At 42.6% G+C, this 23,093-nt stretch overlaps 1 protein-coding gene across 1 annotated transcript in view; it reads left to right on the forward strand.

Moving 5' to 3' along the window:
* klhl32 (kelch-like family member 32) overlaps positions 1-23,093 on the forward strand; it is a 411,538-nt gene that overhangs the window by 352,981 nt on the left and 35,464 nt on the right. The window contains exons 7-8 of the mRNA XM_085997427.1: positions 10,406-11,132; positions 19,945-20,003. Coding sequence (XP_085853553.1) covers positions 10,406-11,132; positions 19,945-20,003 — 786 coding nt within the window. The remainder of the gene's footprint in view (positions 1-10,405; positions 11,133-19,944; positions 20,004-23,093) is intronic.

Here is a 23,093-nt window from a genome sequence, read left to right on the forward strand (position 1 = left end):
CCTTGTGGAGTTAGAATTTGAACTTCTACAGAATTTATGTGAATATTACAGTAGTTGTTTCAAGATCTGATACCCCCCCATCCTATGTTTTATAACACTCAGCTGTCATAACTCATAACAAATCAAACATCCCCCCTTAAGACACTCAAAAAAAAACCTAGAATTTAAGTGTAATTTCAGATTGTAAATGAAGAGAAGAGCCCTGAATGTTCATTTGCACCAATCATGCCTCCCTTTCATCTGGTCTGATTAGGCCTAGTGCAGTTTCATCAAACTATTCAATCACAGACCTGTCATTCCAGCCGTCTGTTGATTGAAAACAATCATTGCTCTGATGGCACAATTATTCTGACCCTTTAACTAGAGGCTGCTGTGATAATGAAAGGCTGATTATGATAGTTTGTGCCTCTTTCAGTTTCCTGAGAAGGTTAATTTGGGCATCAGACGGATGTTTAATGTGCGCTTGCTAGCTACACTGAGGTAAATGAGAACGTGCTATCTCAGATATTGCATGGATATAGCTCAGCTGTCAATCATTGTCATTTAGAGTTCGTGTCTTGAACGCTAGAGATTGCATTTTAGTTTCTTTCCTTGCGATTTATTTATTTCTGTCTTGAGGAGGAAGTTCATTTGCTTGGCTGTGACCTTCACAGCCTTTGAACAAAAGTGTTGTGGAGTTGGCTTTGACTTCTGTTTAGCTTTCTCTGTAAAGGAGGTTGTCAGTCAATTGAGAGTATGCCAGGAAAAACCTACAGGGTCATTTCAACATATTACTGTTTACCAGCGTGGTTACTGCTGTCAACTGGTCAGGTTTTTTAAAAAAAATGAAAAAAATGAATTGTATTAAAAACTTGATTTTTTATAATTCACATCAGTTTAAAGGCTTTTAACTCGGGGTGCAGGATGGGCAGTAACCCCCCCCCCCAAATCTGCGAGGACAGTTCAGCAATAGGCCTGGGCCATTTGAACTCCAGGGCCTCATTTAAATAGTGCTGAAGTGTCTCCTGCCCAAAGCTGGTGGGAATGACATCAACATTGGCGGGCGATGGCGGGAATTGAGGCGGAGCCAGATACAACCACCCGTCTTTTCAGTTTTTTAAATGATTTTTTTTCTCCTCCACTTCCTATGGTGGAATTGCAGGTTTTGTTGAAGCTATCATTGAAGCCCTTTCCATGGAGGTACTTCCCAGCCCAGTGTTGTGTCTTCAATGACCAGCTTCTCAACACATAGTCATTAGTCATGGTTTGCACCTGGTTGACTAATTTCGGCAACAAAATGCCTCTGACCCAGCCACAAATATCAGTCACCCTCGGCAGTACCAAAACAAAATTGCATGACAAGCAAAATCAGCTGCACAGCATTAAAATGGAGATCTTTTGATTGTATTTTTCATCTCAGTTTTTATTTGTAAATTTTCTGCCTGGTTTGGAATTGTAGTTCCACAGGAGCAGAGTGAAAACTACAATTCCCATGCGGTATCTCAACAGCATTCATGAAAAATGAAACAACATGCATATTAAACGGGTGATCAAAGGCGCAGCAAGACAGAGGGGGAAAAAAGTAGAGCTACAAGAGCAAAACATAACAGTAAAAAAGAAATTTCAGTGCTACAATTATAAGAGTGCAGTCAAGGAAGAGGGAAGAATCACAAGAGATGCAGGGGGACTTGAAACTAAGTACAAAATAGTAAATATTCTGAATTAATTATTTCCTCAAAGTATTAACAAGGGAAGACTTAAGCAGCATGCCCTCCCCCAATAAAGGAAACAAGGCAAAATTCAAGCACAGGGGTGTGTAATGATAAGAAAACATCACATGTGACTATGCAGCTGATGAAGGTGAAACAAGGCAAATCAGGCTGAAGCCATAAATAAAGGTGTGTTTAGTGCATTCATTGTTGGGCATATGCTAATATTGCACTGTGCGAATGCAATCGGAGGCTCCAAATGAAAATTGGGGGCTGTTCTTCTGACTATGCACTCATCTGAGCAAAGAAGGAAAATGACAGATGAAAACTCTTTGATAGATTTTGTGGTATTTGCTGACCGGTGAATAATAGTTTGGTTTTCTGTTGATTGTTTGTTCCCCTTTGGGGAACTTTACTACTTTTTAATTGATTCACTTTTAGTAAATTGGATATTTTATTAATTGTTGCAGTTATTTGCGCAGTGAATGCATGATCCTTTGAGGTGTGATGTCTGGAAGTGGGACACGTTTGAGCCGTGATGCCCCTGAGGCTGCACTTTCAGCTGTGGTGGCTTTGAAAGGCGTGATGCAGCAAACTAATGCAAGATGCAAGACTTTTAATTAAATTTGCAGATCTCCGGTGGTGTGAGTCAGAGGTTATGCTCTTGGAAAGAGGGTGCTTGAGTGGTGAAGGGAGGTATATTTCTGCTGAAAGAATTTGAAAAGAAACTTGTAAGAGATGTGTTCAGACGCAGTGAGTGTTATTTGAATAGTTCCTGAAAATTAAATGAATAACGTTTTCCTTGCCCACTACACTTAGACATTCTACTGTATATTAAAAGGCTATGTTTGTTGACCCCATGCATTGCAATTAAAGTAGCAGTGTATTGTCATAGCCAGGAAGTGGGAGGACAATACTCAGCCAACACTTTGCCTGGAATGTATAATTTGATCCAGTCACGCTGTAGACTCTATATGGCTAAGTTCAATGTGCAATTTGATCCAGTTATGGACAGGCGGGCTACAGAGCCAACAATGTATGGAGCTTCAACACAGCGCAGCGTGTGGTCACAACATGCTAGTGGTATTGTACCTGCAGGTGGCGATGTCAGAGTAATGTCACTTGACTCATTAACTTTAATGACATTCAACCTAATTGATGTGACCATCAATCAACTAATCTGAAGCCTCTTCTGTGAAATCTTGGTGCAATTCCTTGTTTTGTCCACCCAGTGATGCTGGGTGAATCCTTTCCATGGAGAATGGCCCGGATACGTTGGAAAAGGTGAGTGAAGATGAGTATACTTATTGCAAAGACAGAAACTCTCAGCTACGAGATGCAAAGGGATGGAAATAAGACAACGTTTATGGTCTGAGGATGCTTTTAAAGGAATGGATTACAAAACAGTGCATGGCGTGATGGCCAAGACAAAAGGAATCTGAAGTTCTCAAAGTAGGTGGAGTGAATGTTTAGAGAAGACGAATGGCCATCGTGTAACTCAGCTGAGTCACAGAAAAACCAAGTACTTTACCACAAGAAATCAGCCGACGACATTCAGAAGCTGTAAATAAACACTTTCTATGGCCGACTGGACGGGAAGGTCATCTGATATTTAAAAGAAGGAAAGAACCCCACCAGGACCGGGCCTCAACCCCCACTCCCCCCACAGAGCAGAAATTCTAGGATCGGAATACGAACCCAAAACCAAACACCCCACCACTGAGCCTAAATATCATGATCTGCCGCCCCCCACCCCCCTTAATTGGATTCCCTCCCCTCCCCCATGGAGAGGAACTATTGTCAACATACCCCAACACCAGATTGCTTCCCACTTCCCAATGAGCAGTCATATCATGTTACACACACTGCACGTGTCCCATTTGAGGAGAGATATGTGGAAGAAAAACCCTCAACCCACATTTGGCACCCCTTTGCACTGAGCGGTACCTCGGCAATTGGAGCAGACCTCCTCAGCCAAGCAACACCCCTTACAACAGTTAGCATCATTTTGGGAATCAGAACCCACACCCCTCCCCTGAGGACATCTCCCTCCCTTGCCCACCGACCAGTTAAACAATTCCCTACCCACTGAACATTGCCTTGGTAACGAAAACTCAGCCTCCACACCTAAACATATCTCTCCTCTGCTCAACCCCTGCCACTGAACATCACTTCGCTGATTGGAGCTGACCTCCCCTTCCTTCTTTCCTCATCCTCCTCTCCCATTCCTGGGAAATTGACTAATAAAGAAATAAATTTGCACCTCTCATACACCACAGTAACATAAGTCTATGCTTGTAACATAAGGTGAAGGATGACTATATAACTCTTTTGTCAGTCTAGACTCAGTAGTAGCACTCTTGTTTCTGAATCTCAATGTTGTGGGTTCAAGCCCCACTCCAGAGACTTGAGCACATAATCTAAGCTGACACTCCAGGACAGCTCTGCCAGAGGTTCCAGATGGATGAGACGTTCAACTGAGACCCTGCCTGCCTGATCCAGTGGACGAAAATGATCCCATGACACTGTTTGGGGAAAAAAAAAAGCAGGGGAGTTCTCCCTGGTGTCCTGGCCAACACTTACCCTTCAACCAACATCACTAAAACAGATTATCTAGTCATTAAACTTATTGCTGTTTGTGGGATGTTGCCGAGTGCACAATGGCTGTTGTATTTGCCTACATTAACAGTAACAGTAACTTCAGTACTGTAGTATTTAATTGGCTGTGCAGGGCTTTGGGATGTCCTGAAGACATAAAAAGTATTAGATCAATTCAAGTTCTTCTTTTGTCCTAATGGAGTTGTGTAGAGGATGGGGGCAAAGTAAGGTTTCCACCTCTAGTTGTAAGTATGCCTGGATGTTTCATCACATGATCTCCTGCTCCAACCGCCCCACCCAGTCAAACAGCCCTGAAATGCATGGTAAATGTAAAACTTTTAATATAGAGGTATTATTATATTACCTATATACTTAAGCTTTATCTTTTACTTTTTTAAAGCTCAGGATTAATAGCAAGATGCACCAGTATCTACTAGGGGCCTGGTACTGAGTGGTGCTGGTGAGTGGATGGTGGGCATGGAGTTTAGTAGTATTGGAGGGGAGTTTCTGAACTTTGGCCTTTGCCTTTTATGTCGCTTTCTCTCTCTGTCTTTGTGTCTCTCTCACTCTTTCTCCCTCTCTCATACATGCACGCACACATCACTGAATTTTCCATCGCTGTTGGAAGCATGGCGGGGTGGGGCTTTTGACCGCATCTGTGTTGACCCCACTGAAGTTTCCAGGGTCAGGCAAATTATAATATTGAGGGCGAGCTCCCACCGATGTAAATGTAGCTACATTAATGAAGGTATTCAGAAAGCACAAAAGCCAACCTGATACTTAACATTTATTGCTATTGCAATTTTTTTTATGTCTTAATTATGTTAGAAACCTTATTTTAGGACTGTTGTTGGTTAGTGAAGGAGAGAAAATGGTGGAAGAAAACCATTTAAAGTCATGTTTTGAGTGATTTAGTTGGCTCACCTTCTTCTTTCTCTTCTTGGTATGTTCTCCTGACTCAGAATTCAGGATTGGTTGTTTGCATAAGTTCTTAGTTTTTCAGCTACTTTCCTCACTTTTGATTTGTATATTCCCAATCTCCTCAATTCTGATTTGTGCTGTTTTAATTTGAGCAAATCAACAAAGTGTGATGCTACAACTGTGATGATCACATGACAAGAAGTCCATGCATATGTATCATTCTTAATATATTAGATTTAGATTATGTATAAATAATTTGATTATGAGCAACAAAGGCTTGAGTTTTATACAAAAAAAAGCTTGAATGAGATTAAAATGCGCAACCCATAAACTATAAGGGTAAGTGAGTTATGACCTAATGCTGAGAGTTGGCATGGTTTATGATGGGAGACTGTCTTCATCAATTTTCTCCCTCCCTTTTCTCAAGGTGGTGACTCTTACTGGGCGGTCCTCTGGTGCCTAACCCACTGGCCATTCTCCATTTGTGTACCTAGACAGTGAAAGTGCTGGGCTGTTCAACCTGTCCATATATGTGCACTTTCCAGCAAGGGTCACTGAATACTGATCAGGAAAGCTAACCTTGCTCATTCTCCCCCAGTCCAAGGATACTGAGGCCAATTGTAGCATCCCCATGGCCAAAATGGATTGAGTGTGCATCAATCAGGGATTAAGCTTGGGATTTTCATGGTGTGACAACAGTGGTGTATTCAATTATTAAGCTGAGGGAGCATTGAAATGCCTGTTTCTTCATTTGTTTGCAACCACTGTGCGATAAGGTAAATTGCATTGGACATACTTTGCATCAGTTGCACATATTTCATTGTGATGGAAATGACACCTATGTGTTCTGACTCTGCTCCCAGCTGAAAAATATTTTTCAAATGCTTTCTTGAAGATTGTGCCTATTTAAGAAAAGCATTCCTTCTATTGTTTTTTCATACATTGATTCTCGGTTGCAGCAGCATAATTAGTGCTCTGATTGCTCAGAGAGCTAATCATGTGAGTAGGTGAGCTACTGAGGTCCCAGGTTCAATTCAAAGTCTGTGCTGAGCCAGCTGATATCAGCCAGGGCAGCAGGAAGAGTGGTGTAATTGACCTTTATGTCCCTGCGTTAGGGAGAGAAAAACTGGCGAAGATGTCATGCATCCTAATCACATGATAGCAGCGAGTGAGGATAGAATTTGGCTCAGCTGTGATGCTCTCTGCAGTTGAATAGCCTGCTGGCACTTAAGGATCATACAAAAGTATTAGCCACTTGAACGAGGCACTCGCGTGTAATTGGCACCCATGGAACAGCGTGCCAGCAAGGAGTACGGTATCTTCAGGAAAATAGAGAAGAAAATTGATGAGGAGAAAAAGTAAAACCTACACATTTGTCAGCATAATAAAAGCACCATCATGGTGCTGCCTTTCCCCATTTGAATTCGTTTTTCACACCTCCCATCACTGGATGACGCCAATTACATGTTGCTATGTGGATCTAAAATGTGCATGCGCAGTGTTGTTAGTGGCTTCCTATCTCATGATAATATATCACATCTGTGTTGGGCAGTGAGGATATGGTTACAATAATGTATTAAATAATGCAGGTGTTGATTTATTTTGGCAAATTTTGAGTTGGTTAGCAAGGGTGGGTGTTGAAAGCAATTACACACTAGTTAAATGAAATATAAATGCAGTAAAGGAACAATGGCATTTTGGTCACACGATTCATTTAAATCAGATCTGATTATCAATTTTTTTTCAACTAAAAATAATCATCTATGCAGAATGATGCTTCTTGTAATATTGTGCAATATGTTGGTCATGGAAGGTGCACTACATCAAAAGAAAACAAATGCATCATCTGCAGTGCCTCAGATGTAGCATTAATATAGACGCTGCCACTCCTTTTGTGGCACTATAATAAATGGGAGAGGATACAATACACTTTTAGATTTGTATCACAACAAAATGCAGTACAAACAGCTGTTTGGCACAAAACACATTGAGTAATATTATTTCTTTTGAATATATTTTGCTCATCAAAGGAGTGATGCAAGTTCTGATAAATTATAGATACAGTTCCATCTTTTCTTTACCCAGTGGCATCACTAAGTACTTTGAGGTCTCAACCATATACATCAACCACAGACTTAGAAGTGAACACTGTAATGTGGTTGTGTGACATTTTCATTTCCTACAACAGCTGGTAGCAATGACATATCTCAGCAGTTTTAGAGTAAATTTAATTTCCATTACTTATGCTTGTTGAGTAGGAGGCCAGAATTTGCCTATCTGAATATTTATATGTGGTATATTTTAAGGTGGTAACACCCATACACACATTTCACAAAAACAACAGCAAGAATTTTATCAAGTTCCTCACAAAAATTAAGATAATTTAAAAAAGGATTAAAAGGCAAGTTGGAAAATTCTTTATACAAAGAATATATCATTTTGGAATTTTCTGCAATATGGTTGAAGCCGAGTTCATAAATTATTTTAAGAAGGACTTGGATAGTTGCTTGAAAAAGAGTAATGTTGAAGTGCGTGGAGAGTGAGCAGGTGAGGAACTGAAAGAAATCCGTATTTGTAGGGAAATGGTGTTAGGGAAATTGATTGATTGAAGGCCGATAAATCCCCAGGGCCTGATAATCTACATCCTAGGGTACTTAAGGAAGTGGCCCTAGAAATAGTAGATGCATTGCTGATGGAATCTGGAACAGTATCCATGGATTGGAGGGTAGCTAATGTTACCCCACTATTCAAAAAAGGTGGTAGAGAGAAAACGGGGAATTACAGACCGGTAAGCCTGACATCGGTAGTGGGGAAAATGCTAGAGTCCATTATGAAAGATATAATAGCAGAGCACTTGGAAAACAGTGACAGGATCAGACAAAGTCAACATGGATTTACAAAAGGTAAATTGTGCTTGACTAATCTACTGGAATTTTTTGAGGATGTAACTGGTAAAATAGATAAGGGAGAACCAGTGGATGTGGTGTATTTGGACTTTCAGAAGGCTTTTGATAAGGTCCCGCATAAGAGACTAGCGTGTAAAGTTAAGGCACATGGGATTGGGGGCAAGGTATTGACTTGGATAGAGAACTGGTTGGCAGACAGAAAGCAAAGAGTTGGAATAAACGGGTCTTTTTCCGAGTGGCAGGCAGTGACTAGTGGGGTACCGCAGGGATCGGTCCTTGGACCCTAGCTATTCACAATATATATTAATGATCTAGACAAGGGAACTAGATGTAATATCTCCAAATTTGCAGATGACACAAAGCTGGGTGGGAGGGTATGCTGTGAGGAGGATGTCGTGAAACTCCAGTATGATTTGGACAGGTTGGGTGATTGGGCAGAAACATGGCAAATGCACTATAATGTGGATAAATGTGAGGTTATCCACTTTGGTGGCAAAAACAGGAAGGCAGATTATTATCTGAATGGCAATAGATTGGGAGAAGGGGAAGTGTAACGAGACCTGGGTGTCCTTGTGCACCAGTCGCTGAAGGTAAGCATGCAGGTGCAGCAGGCGGTTAAGAAGGCAAATGGTATGTTGGCCTTCGTAGCAAGAGGGTTTGAGTACAGGAACAAGGATGTCTTGCTGCAGTTATACAGGGCCTTGGTGAGACCACATCTTGAGTAGTGTGTGCAATTTTGGTCACCTTATCTGAGGAAGGATGTTCTTGCCATGGAAGGAGTTCAGCGAAGATTCACCAGGCTGATACCTGGGATGGCAGGAATGACGTATGAGGAGAGATTGGGTCGATTGGGCTTGTACTCGCTGGAGTTTAGAAGAGTGAGAGGGGATCTCATTGAAACTTATAAAATTCTGACAGGACTGGACAGACTAGATGCAAGAAGGATGTTCCCGATGGTCGGGGAGTCCAGAACCAGGGGTCACAGTCTAACGATAAGGGGTAGGCCATTTAGGACAGAAATTAGGAATTTCTTCATCAGAGAGTGGTGAACCTGTGGAATTCTCTACCACAGAAGGCAGTAGAGGCCAATACATTAAATATATTCAAGAAGGAGTTGGATATATTTCTTAAGGCTAAAGGGATCAAGGGGTATGGGGAGAAAGCAGGGACTGGGTACTGAATTTGGATGATCAGCCATGATCGCATTGAATGGCGGAGCAGGCTCGAGGGGCCGAATGGCCTACTCCTGCTCCTATGTTTCTATTGGGATTAGACTAGGTGGCTCTTGTAGAGAAAATACTGACATAGACTTGTTCTGCCGAATGCCTATTCTTGTGTTTCAGCATTCCTTGAACTATAATAAAAATTTTGGTAAAGAACAGGTGAGGATTGCCAATAAAAATGGTCATTTTACCGTTTAATTTAATTGGTAAAATGACCACCTGTCCTCAACACTCTGTAAGCTTAACTCATCCAAAATTAGGATGCCCATATTCTATCCCATACCAGGTCCAGCTGATCTATCACCTCTGACCTTGCTGACCTACATTGGCTCCCAGTCCCCCAACATCCCCAATTTAAAATTTGCATCCTCGTGTTTAAATCGCTTCAAAGCCTTGTCCCTCCCTCTATCTGTAACCCCGTATAGCCCTACAACCTCCCACAACTCTCTGTTCCTCTGACTAGATTTATTCTGATACCCTCTCCCTTCACCCCACCATTGGCAGCCGTGCCTTCAGTTGTCTCAGCCCCACACTCTTGAATTCCTTCCCTGAACCTATTTGCCTCTCCACCACCCTCTTCCCCTCTCCCCCTTTAAGACCCTCCTGAAAACCCACCTCTGTGACTGTCACTCCTCCTAATTTCTCCTTCTTTGGCTAGCCGTCCAATTTTTGTCAGATTACGCCTCTGTGAAATGGGAAATTTTGCTGCATTAATGGTGCTTTATATAAATTTATTATTGTTGTTGAATCCAATCATGATTTTTAACTTCAGAACTGAGAAAATTACTTCTTGATTTGAATTATTTTTGATTTTTTTCTAAGTTTCCAAGCTATAGTCAGAGATTGAATGAAGAAGGGAGCGGAATTACAAAATCAGCTATTAACAATATTTTGTTTGCCAAATAGAATCATTGTATTCTAGATTTATGTTTATGTTTGAGAGTTGGCAACATCCACTAATTCTAAACTTCGAATCTTAAGTGTTATAATTATTGACTGCTTGTTAACAATGATGTTGGGCTATCTTCTTGCTTTAAAAGACTAACCAGGCTATGTTCTATTTTGACAGCTGGCAGTGAGGTGGTTGGAACATGGCTGTCGGTATCAGTACATGGACGAACTCTTACAATATGTACGCTTTGGTTTGATGGATGTTGATACACTTCATGCTGTGGCCCTGTCTCACCCTCTGGTTCAGGCCAATGAAACTGCCACAGCTTTCATTAATGAGTCCTTGGAGTACCACCAGAGCATCTATGCACAGCCCATATGGCAAACCATCAGGACACGACCTCGCTTCCAATCAGAAACACTTTACATTGTAGGTGGTAAGAAGCGCGAGATTTGCAAAGTGAGAGACCTGCGGTATTTTAACCCAGTGAACCAGGAGAATGTTCACATAGCAGGGGTATCGAACTGGAGTGAGCTGTCCCCAATGCCTGTAGGAAGAAGCCATCATTGTGTGGCTGTCATGGGAGACTTCCTTTTTGTGGCAGGTGGGGAGGTGGAACATGCAACAGGTCGCACCTGTGCTGTAAGGACCGCGTGCCGTTATGATCCTCGCAGCAACACTTGGACAGAGATAGCTCCTATGAAAAACTGCCGTGAGCATTTTGTACTTGGAGCCTTGGATGAATACCTATATGCCGTGGGTGGAAGGAATGAACTGCGGCAGGTTTTGCCCACAGTGGAGAGATACTGTACAAAGAAGAACAAGTGGTCTTTCGTACAATCATTTGATAGATCGCTATCCTGCCATGCAGGATGTATGGCTGATGGGCTTCTTTGGATATCGGGTAAGGATCTACAATTTGAGTTTTAATGTCCTCTATTGAGTATCTTGCATGCACAAATCAGTTGTGGTTTATAAGGCCTAGATCCAGTTAAACAAAGGTAAGGTTAGCTGAAATGAGAACTGGGATACTCATTTTTGATGTGGATGGAGAATAAGTTTCCTAAATGGTTCATTGAGTAAGTATTCAGGATCCATGTGCTACTGATCCATACAAGCCAGGAAGGTTACAAGTAATGGAAACACGACAATATTTTCCCCCTTTCTCGCACAGAAAAGCTAAGGCCACTTGTAATGCTTCTACTGCCACCTTGGCTCAATCATCACAGGCTGCTCTCTCTGTTACTTCTTCAAAGAATTCAATAAGGTTGGTCAAGCAGCACCTTCCCTTTTGGAAAACAGAAGTTTTGACGAGCTCTGACCACAATTTTTTAACCCTTCTCAAATATGAAAATTGTGGTGTGTGATTGGAAGATGTAACACCTTTGGCCGAGAAGGATAAATGCAGTAATTATAGACCGGTTCATCTAACTTCAGTTTTGGGAAAACTGAATTTGTGTAAAGGCCAGAAGTATTTGACAAATGTAATTGTATTTTGAGGAGGTGACTGAGAGGATTTTCAGAATGTACTCGATAAGGCATTCCCACGTTAGGCAGCAAATGAAACAAGAAGTGTACATTGCTACAGAGTTTTAGGCCGTGAGTTTACACCTGTGACTCCCTACATGATGCCTTCTTGATCTTGGCCATGGTGTCTTCCTGATCTTAACCAGGGGAGGTGTCAAGCAATTCCCCATAGACAACAAGCCCGGAAGGGAAAAGCAGAGGATGAATTACTCTCGGCTGATCTCGCGCACATCTGGAAGCCAACTCGAGAGTGGGATTAGCTGAAACATGGGGGCAGGCTACTTGTTTATGCTGTCAATCGGTGAATGGTACGTGGGCTGGGGGAAACCAGAGAGAGACAGTAAGAAAATTAAAATAAATTAAAAATAAGGGAAGGAAAAAAAAATCAAAACATGATTTTGCTCATCACTGATTAGAGTATCAAGGTTTATAATAACTGGTTTCTGCTGTAATTTCCAACTTTTCTGTGGTGACAGAAATACATCAGTTATGCCAGAAACATCATAGTGCATTTTTGATTGTCAGTCACAATTAGTTACAAATACTGCAATTATTGCATCGATGATTAAAAGCATGACAGCTGGTAGCACTTGAGAACAAACTACAAATAACAAATTGCACGCTGCAAAATCAGGGTGAATAGCAAAAGAGGTTAGTCAAATTAATAAAAAAAAATCCTTGTGTTTGGAGAATGGAGTCAGGAGTTTTCTGTGAGACTATAAACTTTAAAGGGCATTGGGCCCTCTAGGAAGTTTTCCAAAAAGGCTTAATTCTAGGAATGGCCAAGAATAGTCTTCTCTGAAAATTATTCAAAACCTGCTACCCTGTTAACGGGGGAAGTTTGTGCTGCAGCCAGTGCCTTACCTGGTGCAGCTCAAACCTTTGTACCTTTGAGTCTATTTAAACTAGTAAACCTTCCACAGTGTTGCTCATGGATAAATATAGATATAGAAATTATGTTCACTTATAATGTGCTTTTAACCCACCACAGGTAGATAAATAAGTATGCGTTCCTAACATACCACAGCTATGCACATATCAGCACGTAACATCCTGCAGTTGCATCCTATAGGTTTATCAGTATCTGTAAAGAGAAAAGACAATTTATTGCCTCAGGTACAACCCATTGTCAGAAATGCTGTTAGGCCTGCAGACTATTTCCAGCATTTTGTTTTAAATTTTCAGCATTTTCAGTTTACTTTTGCTTTTAAAATATTCACTGTCTTCTTATTGGTGGCGTTTGTGCCTGTGGGGGTGGCCTGGGGTTGAGACTCCGTTACAGGTTAGACAAGAAGGGGTCACAGCAGGTGAGGTATGGTCATGGCAAATGGGATGTCTTTTTTTGGGGGGGGGGGGCACACAAACAGCACCAATGAGAGATAGCAGGCGAGCGAGAGCAGGCAACACCGGGCCACAGACATGATTTTAGCACCTCTGTCCTGCACATCATCCTTTGCGATGTCCAGCTCGTTGTCCTCACCATTACCTATCCGATTATATGCAGTACATCTTCAGCAGTGGCTTCACTTCCTGGCCCGCACTGTTACCTCTGGAGTTCCCAAGTATCTAATCCTTGGCTCCCTCCTGTTCCTCATCTAAATGCAGCCCCTTGGCAACAATGTGGGGTCAAGCTTGTTGATAGACACTGATGACACACAGCTCTACCCTGCCACCACTTCTGTCAATAACTCCACTGCCTCTGTGTTGTCAGAATGCTTGCCCAACATCTAGTCAGGATGAGCCACAGTTTTATCCATATTCAACATTGGGAATGCTGAAGTCATCATCTTTGACCCCTGCCACAAACTCCGTACCCTTGCCACCAATTCCATTCCCTTCCCTAGTCACTGTCACGGGCTGAACCAGACTGTTCACAATTTTGTTGTCCTATTTGCCCCAGAGCTGATCTTCCGACACCATATCCTTTCCATCAGAAAGACCACCTACTTCCACCTCCATAACGTTGTCCGCCTATGACCCTACCTCAACCCATCTGCTGCTGAATTCCTCACCCATGACTTTGTCACCTCCAAACTCGACTATTCCATTGCTCTCCTGGCTGTCCCACTGTTTATTTTCAGCAAACTTCAGCTGCCCATATCCTGTCCTGCTCACCCATCACCCCTGTGATCGCTCACCTGCATTGGCTCCCGATCTTCACAATGCCTCAAATTTAAAAATCTCATCCTCGTTTTTAAAACCCTTCATGTTTCACACACTTCCCTATCTCTCTAACCTCTTCCAATTCTAAAAGCCTCTCTCTCCCCACTTGAATTCTCCGTTCCACTGACTCTGGCCACTTGTGTATTTCCCGTCTCTTTGTCCCACCATTGGCAGCTGTGCTTGAGCTGCCTAAGGCCCACACTCTGAAATTCCCTCCTTAAACCCTTCCACCTCTCCGCCCCCCTTTACTCCTTTAAGACGTTCCTTAAAACCCACCTCTTTGACAAAGCTTTTGGTCACCTGCCCCACCCCCATTCCCCTGCTCCTCCTCTAATGTATCTTGTAGAAGCATGGATCTCATTTTATCTGTGTTCAGCAGGTATACATGGATATTGACCAGGCCTGCAGTTAGTAGCCTTGGTCTCCAAGGAGCTAAACTTTGACTCACTTTCCAGGGTCAAATATTGGGGAATGGATGACGGGCATAAGGTGCCGATATCATGGCAGCTGTCAAAGTGGGTAATGACCGGCAGGTTTTGTTGCAGATAGACAGAGAATTGCACTTTGATCGAGTAGAATTTCTTGAAATTTATGAAGGCTAGGCATTGTATGGAGGGAAAAACAGTTGCTATATGTGTGCTATCTATGACACTCTGAACTTTGGGGAATCCTGCAAACCCCAGATCCCTATCCTGCTGCTTCTGGACGGAGAAAGTAATGAAGATGTCTGTTTTCAGAAACAAGGCAAGTGATCGTCTTTTTGATACTTGTAAGGACTGCAAATTGGCTGATATTACTGATCTCCCCTGGAGCAGCCTGGACGGAACTAGAGGCCAAATAGTTCAGGCTGCAGTATACTTTACTTCAACAAGCAGCACCGGAGGTTGGATGCAGATTCTCTTGGAACAGATGTCACATGTCTGTTACTGCCTCCCTGGAGAAGCTTCCTCTACGTGGCTCTTAATTTAACTATAGGAATGTTCTCCTTGGCTTGTACGCTCAGTAGTGAAGGTAAAGGTGAGTGTGAACAGTCCATGTGCTACATCTTAGACCCCCCAGCAACATCCCTGTCTCTTTCCTCCAGCACAAATTGCAGCATGGAAGCCCAGATGACCACTATAGCGGCTCACACTGCTGGCATGGAAGCTCAGATGGCTGCCATCTTGGCTTTGGGGTCCACTGTTGAAAGGGTCTTCCAAGGCATCACATCACTCCTGCACTCTAGCAGAGCCCAAGGAGTGCTGGGGCACCGTCCAAGGAATGTGGCCATGGCTCTGTAGGAGAGGCACTTACAGTCCTCTCTCAGGGTGACAGCGTGTCTGCTCCCCTACCACACACGCCACCAGTGCTCTTGCTAGTGCCTCTCAGCCAGCTAGGCGAGACTGCCCTGGCCTAGGCCGAGATGCTGCCGTCTGCAGCCGGGCCCTCAAGGCCCAGAGTTGTTTCAGGTCGTCCTCCAAGGCCATCTGCAGTGTCCTTAATGGAAGCTCAGCAGCTTTCAACTTCCTAAGCTGTAGCCACTGGGGAAGCACTTAGTAGATGCACCAGGATAGGAGAATGAGCACACAAGACAGGTACTGAGGGCTTGCACAAGGGTGATTAGTCATTTTTTTGTCAATGCTTACATTATTTGCTTGATAAATTAGTTTTTTGATTTGGGTATTTGTCTTTGTAGTGAAGTGTTGGGGGTGAAGGAAGGCAATCGGATGGCGGCTGTAAGAAGAGTGATAAGGATTGTAGGCTAGATGGGGAATGGGAGGGCTGAATTAGTTGAACTGCTCCTTGATCAGCTTGTCTCCGAGAGCTTGGGCAGATAGGGTCACTGGTGGAAGCTGCTTCTCTTCCTCCTGTACTTGTTGCTGTCCAGATTGTGGTAAGGGCTAATCCCTCATGAATATGAAATTGTGCAGCTTGCTTCTTTGGTCCTATCAGTGTCATTAGTGCCCACATAAACTACGACCAGTGGCTGTTTAACTCAGGCTGCCCAAATTTCTGACCACAACCTGCTTGATATCCTTCACCCTGGCATCAGGCAAGTGACATACCCTCTGGTCTTCAAGTCAAGCCTACAGACGTGCCTGTCTATATCCCTGATCATCGAATTTCCTAATACTAACATCTGTTTCCTCCCATACTGATTCCAATGCCCAGTAGTAACATGCTCCATGGAGCCATGAATCACATAATGCCAACTCGCCTTTTATTTCTCTCAGTAAAAAGTCTCCATAGACTGATCCTCAACCAATTCCTGATTTTCCAGGTCAGAGAAGTTGGTTACTTTCAGCCCTGATGAATTAATTTGGCCCACGGAGAGCGGCCTCACTGTAGAGTAGCACTGATTCACTTGTACCCATTAAGCCGAGGCACGGCCACGTCAAAGTTACTTTTTTTTTTAAAAATCATGCAGCTATCTTTTCAATCACTAACAGCTGTTTCAAACTTGAAAAGAAAAATCATGTTTTAGAACAAGAAAGACAAAGCAATAAAATTAAAACAAACTGCACAAGCTAAAAAAAACTGCAATAAAAACATAACATTTTGAAATTACAAAGAAGGCCCATTAGCATCTGAAAAGAGAAAAGAAAGGTTAATGTTTTTGGTAGAGACTCTCTGTCAGGACTGAAATAAAAAGCTTAGAATCATCCTTAACAGCATCAGGCGATTTAATTACGGTTGCAGCATTACCGAAACTTTAGCATGCTGATTAGACCCCTGGGAAGCAGATAGAATGAAGTGTTAATCTGTGTGATACACTCGATAGGTGAGCCCTAGAATCTATGGAGGGCTTTGATTGCAAGGGATGATGTGCCAGCATGAGGTAGCATAACCTAACAGCAGAGAAATCAGCTTGATGACTTTTGAGAACTTCAGCAGGCAAATGCACCCCGGTTGTAAGCAAAGTAAACAATAAGGACACTCTAATTTAATATCTGTTTTAGTACAATCAAATCTGTATGCAAATCCTCAGCATCCCTTACTGACAGATGAGCATGAACATGAAGTGCATACGTGGAAGGAATTTAATTACAGAACTGAATACAGGTGTGTTCACCTTGGTAGAAGATGTAAACTACAGAAATCTATGGTGTTGACCTTTTTGAAAAATCCTCCCCCCAAAAAATTACCCATTTAAAAAAAAAATGGACTTAAGAAGTGTATAAAAAATTGCAGAAATACATTTTTGGTTAGCTCGGTGCTTGAAGCATGGAAACTCATGACCATGCTTAAGAGGCTCCCAACCAAGTTCATGAGGAATCCACATAGTAGAGTTTCTTTGCCCAACATGGAGTGCACACTCTCTCTCTGGGGGACACATACCAGATCCCTAAACCCCAGTATATTAAGGTGCATATAGGCACCAAAGCTTGTGAACCGCAGGCTATACAAGCACAGCACTAGTAAGCTTCCATATACTTATCCGGGAAGGCGCCGAACACCTCGAATCTCTTCGCCGGGAGCAAGCAGAAGCCAAGCGCAGGCAGCGCAAGGAGCACACGTCAACCCAAGCACCCCACCCACCCGCCCCTTCAATCACTGTCTGCTCCACCTGTGACAGAGACTGTAGGTCCCGCATTGGACTAATCAGTCACCTGTGAGCTCATTTTTAATGTGGAAGCAAGTCATCCTCGGTTCCGAGGGACTGCCTAAGAAGAAGAAGAAGGACTTATCCAGATGGCATCCCGGCTGTCATGCTGAAGACTTGTGCTCCAGAACTAGCCACGCCTCTAGCCAAGTTGTTCCAATGCAGCTACAAAACTGGCATCTATCCGACAGTGTGGAACGTTGCCCGGGTATGTCCTGGCCACAAGAAGTAGGACAAATCCAACCTGTCCAATTACTGTCCTATCAGCCTATTCTCAATCATCAGCAAAGTGATGGAAGGTGTCGTCAACAGCACTATCAAGCGGCACTTACTCACCAATTACCTGTTCACCGATGCTCAGTTTGTATTCCACCAGACCCCCCTGGCTCCAGACCTCATTACAGCCTTGGGGGGGTCTAAACATGGACACAAGAGGTTTAAAACACCCAATAAATGAGGAAAAAGCCCTTTTTTTGAAAAAAACAGGAAAAATTAGATGCTGAATTGGGAGAGAGCTTTGTGAAACTTACTTCTTCATGCCACTTGGTGGCTAGAGTCTGTAATTGCACATTGGCAGGCAATTGTTGACATTGCAAAGTGCCATTATAAATATTTACAATGTCTAAATGTCAATATTCTTATTACTCAAAAATTGTGACAGCAGTAAGTAAGGCTCTGAGAGATATGTAAATAGATGGATAGGTAGACTGTGTGCCATTTTGGCCACTCCACATTAGGACATTAATACCTTGAAAACAGATCAAAGAAGAGCATAAACAGACCTCTAGGACTTGGGGCTTGAAATTGCAAGAAGATATTTGAAGGGCTTGTTTTAGTTGGAGAAAAGATGATTGAGTGAAATATGATCTATACCTTTAAAATGTTTGCGAGACATGCGTGATTTAGATGTAAGCGAGTAACTGCAACTAGGCTAATGCATAGACCTGGAGGACATGGATTTAAAATTAACAAGCCTCAAATAAGTCCAGAAGAATTCATGAGGACATTTTTTTATGGCTCAGAATAATGGATATGTGACACTCATTACCAGAGAGAAACTAATTTGTCTGTGTCGGTTAACATAGTTGATTGAGAATGGATTTGGAGGTTTCTCAGGATAGATATCAACTGAGATTAATAATTACTCAATGAAACACATTGGGTGCTGGATTTCTGGTGTCTGTGAAGGCCAGGATTGAATGGTGAAGATGTGCATGTAGATTCTGGAGTTTGCTTTATTACTTTTAGGGATCGGGAGTATTTATTTACACTGAACTTTCCAGTAGGAGAACAAGTAGGTGGGTGGTGAGGTCCATGGTCGAATAGATTGTACATTGTGGAAGAAGCCTGTTTGATGCCTGGATGGTAGTTTCTCAATTCATGTTTTGTTATGCTGTTATATAAAATTGAAGTGGTTTCAATCACCTTCAGATCATGTTGAATGCCCTAAGTGCACTGGAAATGTGTTTCAGAATAAGTTAAACAAATTGCATCTCACACAAGTAAAAATTAAATCTGAAGTTAGTGTGACTGAAACCTTTATCTGATGCACATTTAAAATGTCACTTAACATCAGGCAGGTACAGTTAGTTATATCCTTTTTGTCTTTTTGTGCTTTACTGACCTCCACCTCCTACAATGGGTGAAAGGATTTTTAACATGAAATTAGCACTATAACATTATACTTGGTTTTCTTGTAATATCATTGCATTTTAAGTAGATTAGCCATTCACATTGTTAAGTAATACTTTTCTCCGAGAATTTTGCCAATATGTGTTGACCAAAAATATAAGATGGTATTAAGAAGCATTGATGGCTCAGTTGATATATGCACTGCCCAATATGGAACTGAGCGATACAGATCAGAAAGGCTCCTTGTTTGATCGCTGTTCTGTGCCGAGTTAACTGATCTCAGCAAAAAAGTGATACAGGTGCTACAGTTGGCCTCAGGTTTACAGAGAGGAAGAATCAGGTAGAAGTTGCAGGTCCTGCTGGTCACCATCCACTGACTCCTGCTGGTCACCATCCACTGACTCCTGCTGGTCACCATCCACTGACTCTGCTGGGCAGTGTATGGATATTGGGTGGGGATAGGGTTGGGCTTACCTGTGATGAATCCTCCCCATGCTTGAATAGCCTGCTTACAGTCACTGTGTAGACTCGTGTGTGAAGAATGGCCACTCGAGCGAGATACTGTAGGATAGTCAGTGGCTGTGGAACCAGAGCCCAGCATGAGTCGGTATATTCATAGAATAATAGCAATTGGCACTCCAAAAACTCCAGTCAGCCCATCACATCTGAGCATTGAGAGGAAATGTGTGTGGGGGGTGGGGGGAGCAGATAGATGAAATTGACGTGTAAAGAAAATTGGAATAAAAAGTAATGTCATATTGAAATGCTTGTCAAATCATCACTGAGCTGGAATTAATTGTTTTCATGGTAGGTGGAGTGACCAACACAGCTCAGTACCAGAACAGACTTATGGTGTACGATCCAAGCCAGGTAGGTATCACTATTGCTCTGTGTGTACTGTGGGGACACTTCATTCTGTTAAGCACACACTAAAAATTATACTTTTTATACAATGGAAAAGAAAATGTGCCAACAATAACTTTTAACGGAGTTATCTTAGAGTATAGAAGTCTTTTGGTGGCCTGGGTTTAATTGCTTGCCAGATAGTCACAGCTATGTGGCGCTTAGCTGCTACAAGTAGACTTGTTCAAACCAGTGATATTTGACATTAATTTCTTACAATCAAAGAATCTTCACAAATGCTGTGAACTTGACTTTGTTGCTCACTTTCCAGCTTTGTTCTGGTTTTCTGTGGCTCCAACTGAATATTCTAAAAAGACACTTCAGCATCCTTAGCATTAATACATTATACAACAGGCAAATAAACATACAAACTTATTGCTAGTAACCACCATTCTAGTTTATCACTGTTTTGTGTCTTAGTTTCACCCTGATGCCCATACAGTAGGACCTTCATTGTCCACCATAATGAGGGGGAGCCTCCTTTGTGAATAATGGAAATTATTTCTAGCAGAAAGTTGATTAACTTTGTTACTTCACCACACAAGAACTGTGCTTGAAACTGTGGCAAAAATAGACTTTATTCCAAAAATGCCTTGTAGCATGAAATTTATCTTCGCTCAACTCAAAATGTTTATTTTGCATATGGCGACGAGTAATACACTGGGGAGATGAATTTTTTATTACAGAAACTGTATTCACTTGCTTGGCCATCTCTTCCCAGGCAGCACTGATTGCAATTTGCTGAGAAGGGTGCCTGTCCTGTCCAAAGTGGAATTCTTCCATACCGTCTCATCCCTCGGATTGACCTGCAGGGGGGGTCTCAGTAAGGGGAGTTGTCCTTCCAACCCCATGGAATCAGCAGACTTCTGGTTCCGCTCCACACCACATAGCAAAAATAAGCAGAACTGAACAATTTGACAAACAACAAGAGATGCAGATGCAACCTTAAATTGCTCAGGAAATGCCGTCTCCCTACCCTGGCCTCAGTGCTCCCGGTGTGTGATGAGGAAACGTTGGAAAACCTGAACATCCGCTCGGACGTGCCAGAAACGCAGAAACACACCGGGGCAAATACCCTCATGCTGCCGTTGCACGCCCAGTGGAATTTCGGCCTGCTTGTTGCTGATCTAATGATTGCTTTTGTTTATGGAAAATGTAATTCATTAGACATTATGGAGACATTTATCAAAAACTGTGTTTCCAAAATGGAGTCTCACTAGATGGGACTGCAGGCTGGAGAATCACGATTATAGTGTTATAGCCTGTGTCCAACTTGCTCTCCTGTCTAGCACGGCTCCACTTCTGGAGTGCATTTTCACTAAATTTGCCCTTATGCTACATCAGAAAGAGTCAAAAACAAAAACTCATCCCTAAAATACCAAAATGATTCAACCGGAATTATGTACGCATACCAGTGCAGTTTCATTTTTGAATAGGGGACTTGAACAGATTAAACAATGAGTGCATTACAAAACCTCTCCAGACTAAGGCTATCGCCTCTTTTCTGTACTTCAACGGAATTAATGAGAATCCTTTGAACATAGAAGGATTTTCATTACTTTTTTTTAAATAAATACACCTTCAATTATATTTTAATGCTGACTTTGTTCAAAATGCAAAGAAAACAAAGTGGCATACACAAACATTTGCATATTATGCACCTTAATTAAAACTGCAAGAAAATCAATCCGTTATTTGCGGATGTGCTGTTTTTTAAAAAAAGTTATTGCAGTATTGAAAGAGTGAATGTTTTTCTAATCAGGTCTGTTTCATGTTTACACGTACACTAGCTTTTTAAAATTCATGTGGCATATTGTTTGGATACAGTGACTAACAAAAGTCACAGCTGGAAGGGTATGGCTTTGAATTCCAATAACTCTATCATTTGGTATTTGAGGTTTTTTTTTCAGGACATTCTCAAGTGCAGATAATAGCAAGCATCTGCCAAAGAGCACACAGATACCTGCTAACAGGCAGTGACCCCTTCTCCTTCTATACTGATTAGTAATGGCTTGTCAGTTGATTCAGAATGACCCCTCATTTCCCCAGAGTCTCTGTTCCTTATGGTGATCAGGAGCTCAACCTGCCAGACTTTGCTGCTAAAGAAGATCTAATTGAAGAACATAGGAAACCTTCTACAGCAAACAGATGTTGCCTCTAGCCATTCATTAGGGGGGTGGGGGGGTGCTATTGGTCCAAATTCATAGCAGAAATTAGTTCATGCAGGACAAATAGTGGCCTAGAAATTTGATCGTGCTGCGCCCGTTCTTTAGTCACAGAATCAGCGCTTAAGCACCCAGTGTGGTAGGCAGGGTGCACGCGCTCATTTCGAGCCTGAAATGCACCACCTGCCATATTGGCTTCTCCGTAGGCGTCCAGGGTGCACGCCAGAACTATTAAACCAATGAATTAAAATATTTAAATAAGGGTCCTACACTTGTTGTAGCACACATTTCTGATATTGGGCTGCCCCAGCGCCTGACTCGCCACGTGAGCAATTTGCCGAGCAACTCGTGGCGCTAACAGGCGTAAAGGACCCTTCAGCAGCGCTATTTAAAGGGCTCATCCACTACTTGCTGGTTTGTCATTTCAGGCTGCAAGTGAACGTCAAGGCAATTTTTGGCCTGTTGTCTAACTCTGGAAACTGAATTCTGACTGCTGAGAAGAAGATTTTGCTGGTGTTGCACTATTTTTGGCTGCTTTCAAAACTATTTGACTGCAGTCATGGTTGGTCTGGTAGGGCTGCCTTTGGAGCTGTAAGAGGAGGGGGAGCAGCAAGTAAGACAGGAGAAAGCAGGAGCAGCAAGTAAGACAGGAGAGAGCAGGAGCAGCTCGCAAAAAAGGGAGCACCTGCAGTTTGTCAGGCATAGTGAGTCGGGTGAGCTAGAAGTAAGAATGGAAAAGTGAATCAGGTGTGAGGAAGCCCTGCCTGACGTCTCCTCCAGCGATGCCAGTTGCCTGGGCCATGACTCGGGCCCGGCCCATCATGGTCAGCATGTTTTCTTCAAGGAGGGAGAGAATGTGCAGATGGGCTCAACCTCCTCCGGTGGCTGTCTC

Source organism: Somniosus microcephalus, chromosome 9 (assembly GCF_052327205.1).
Source record: "Somniosus microcephalus isolate GS21.2 chromosome 9, FLI_Smic_1.0, whole genome shotgun sequence".
Lineage (NCBI taxonomy): Eukaryota > Metazoa > Chordata > Chondrichthyes > Squaliformes > Somniosidae > Somniosus > Somniosus microcephalus.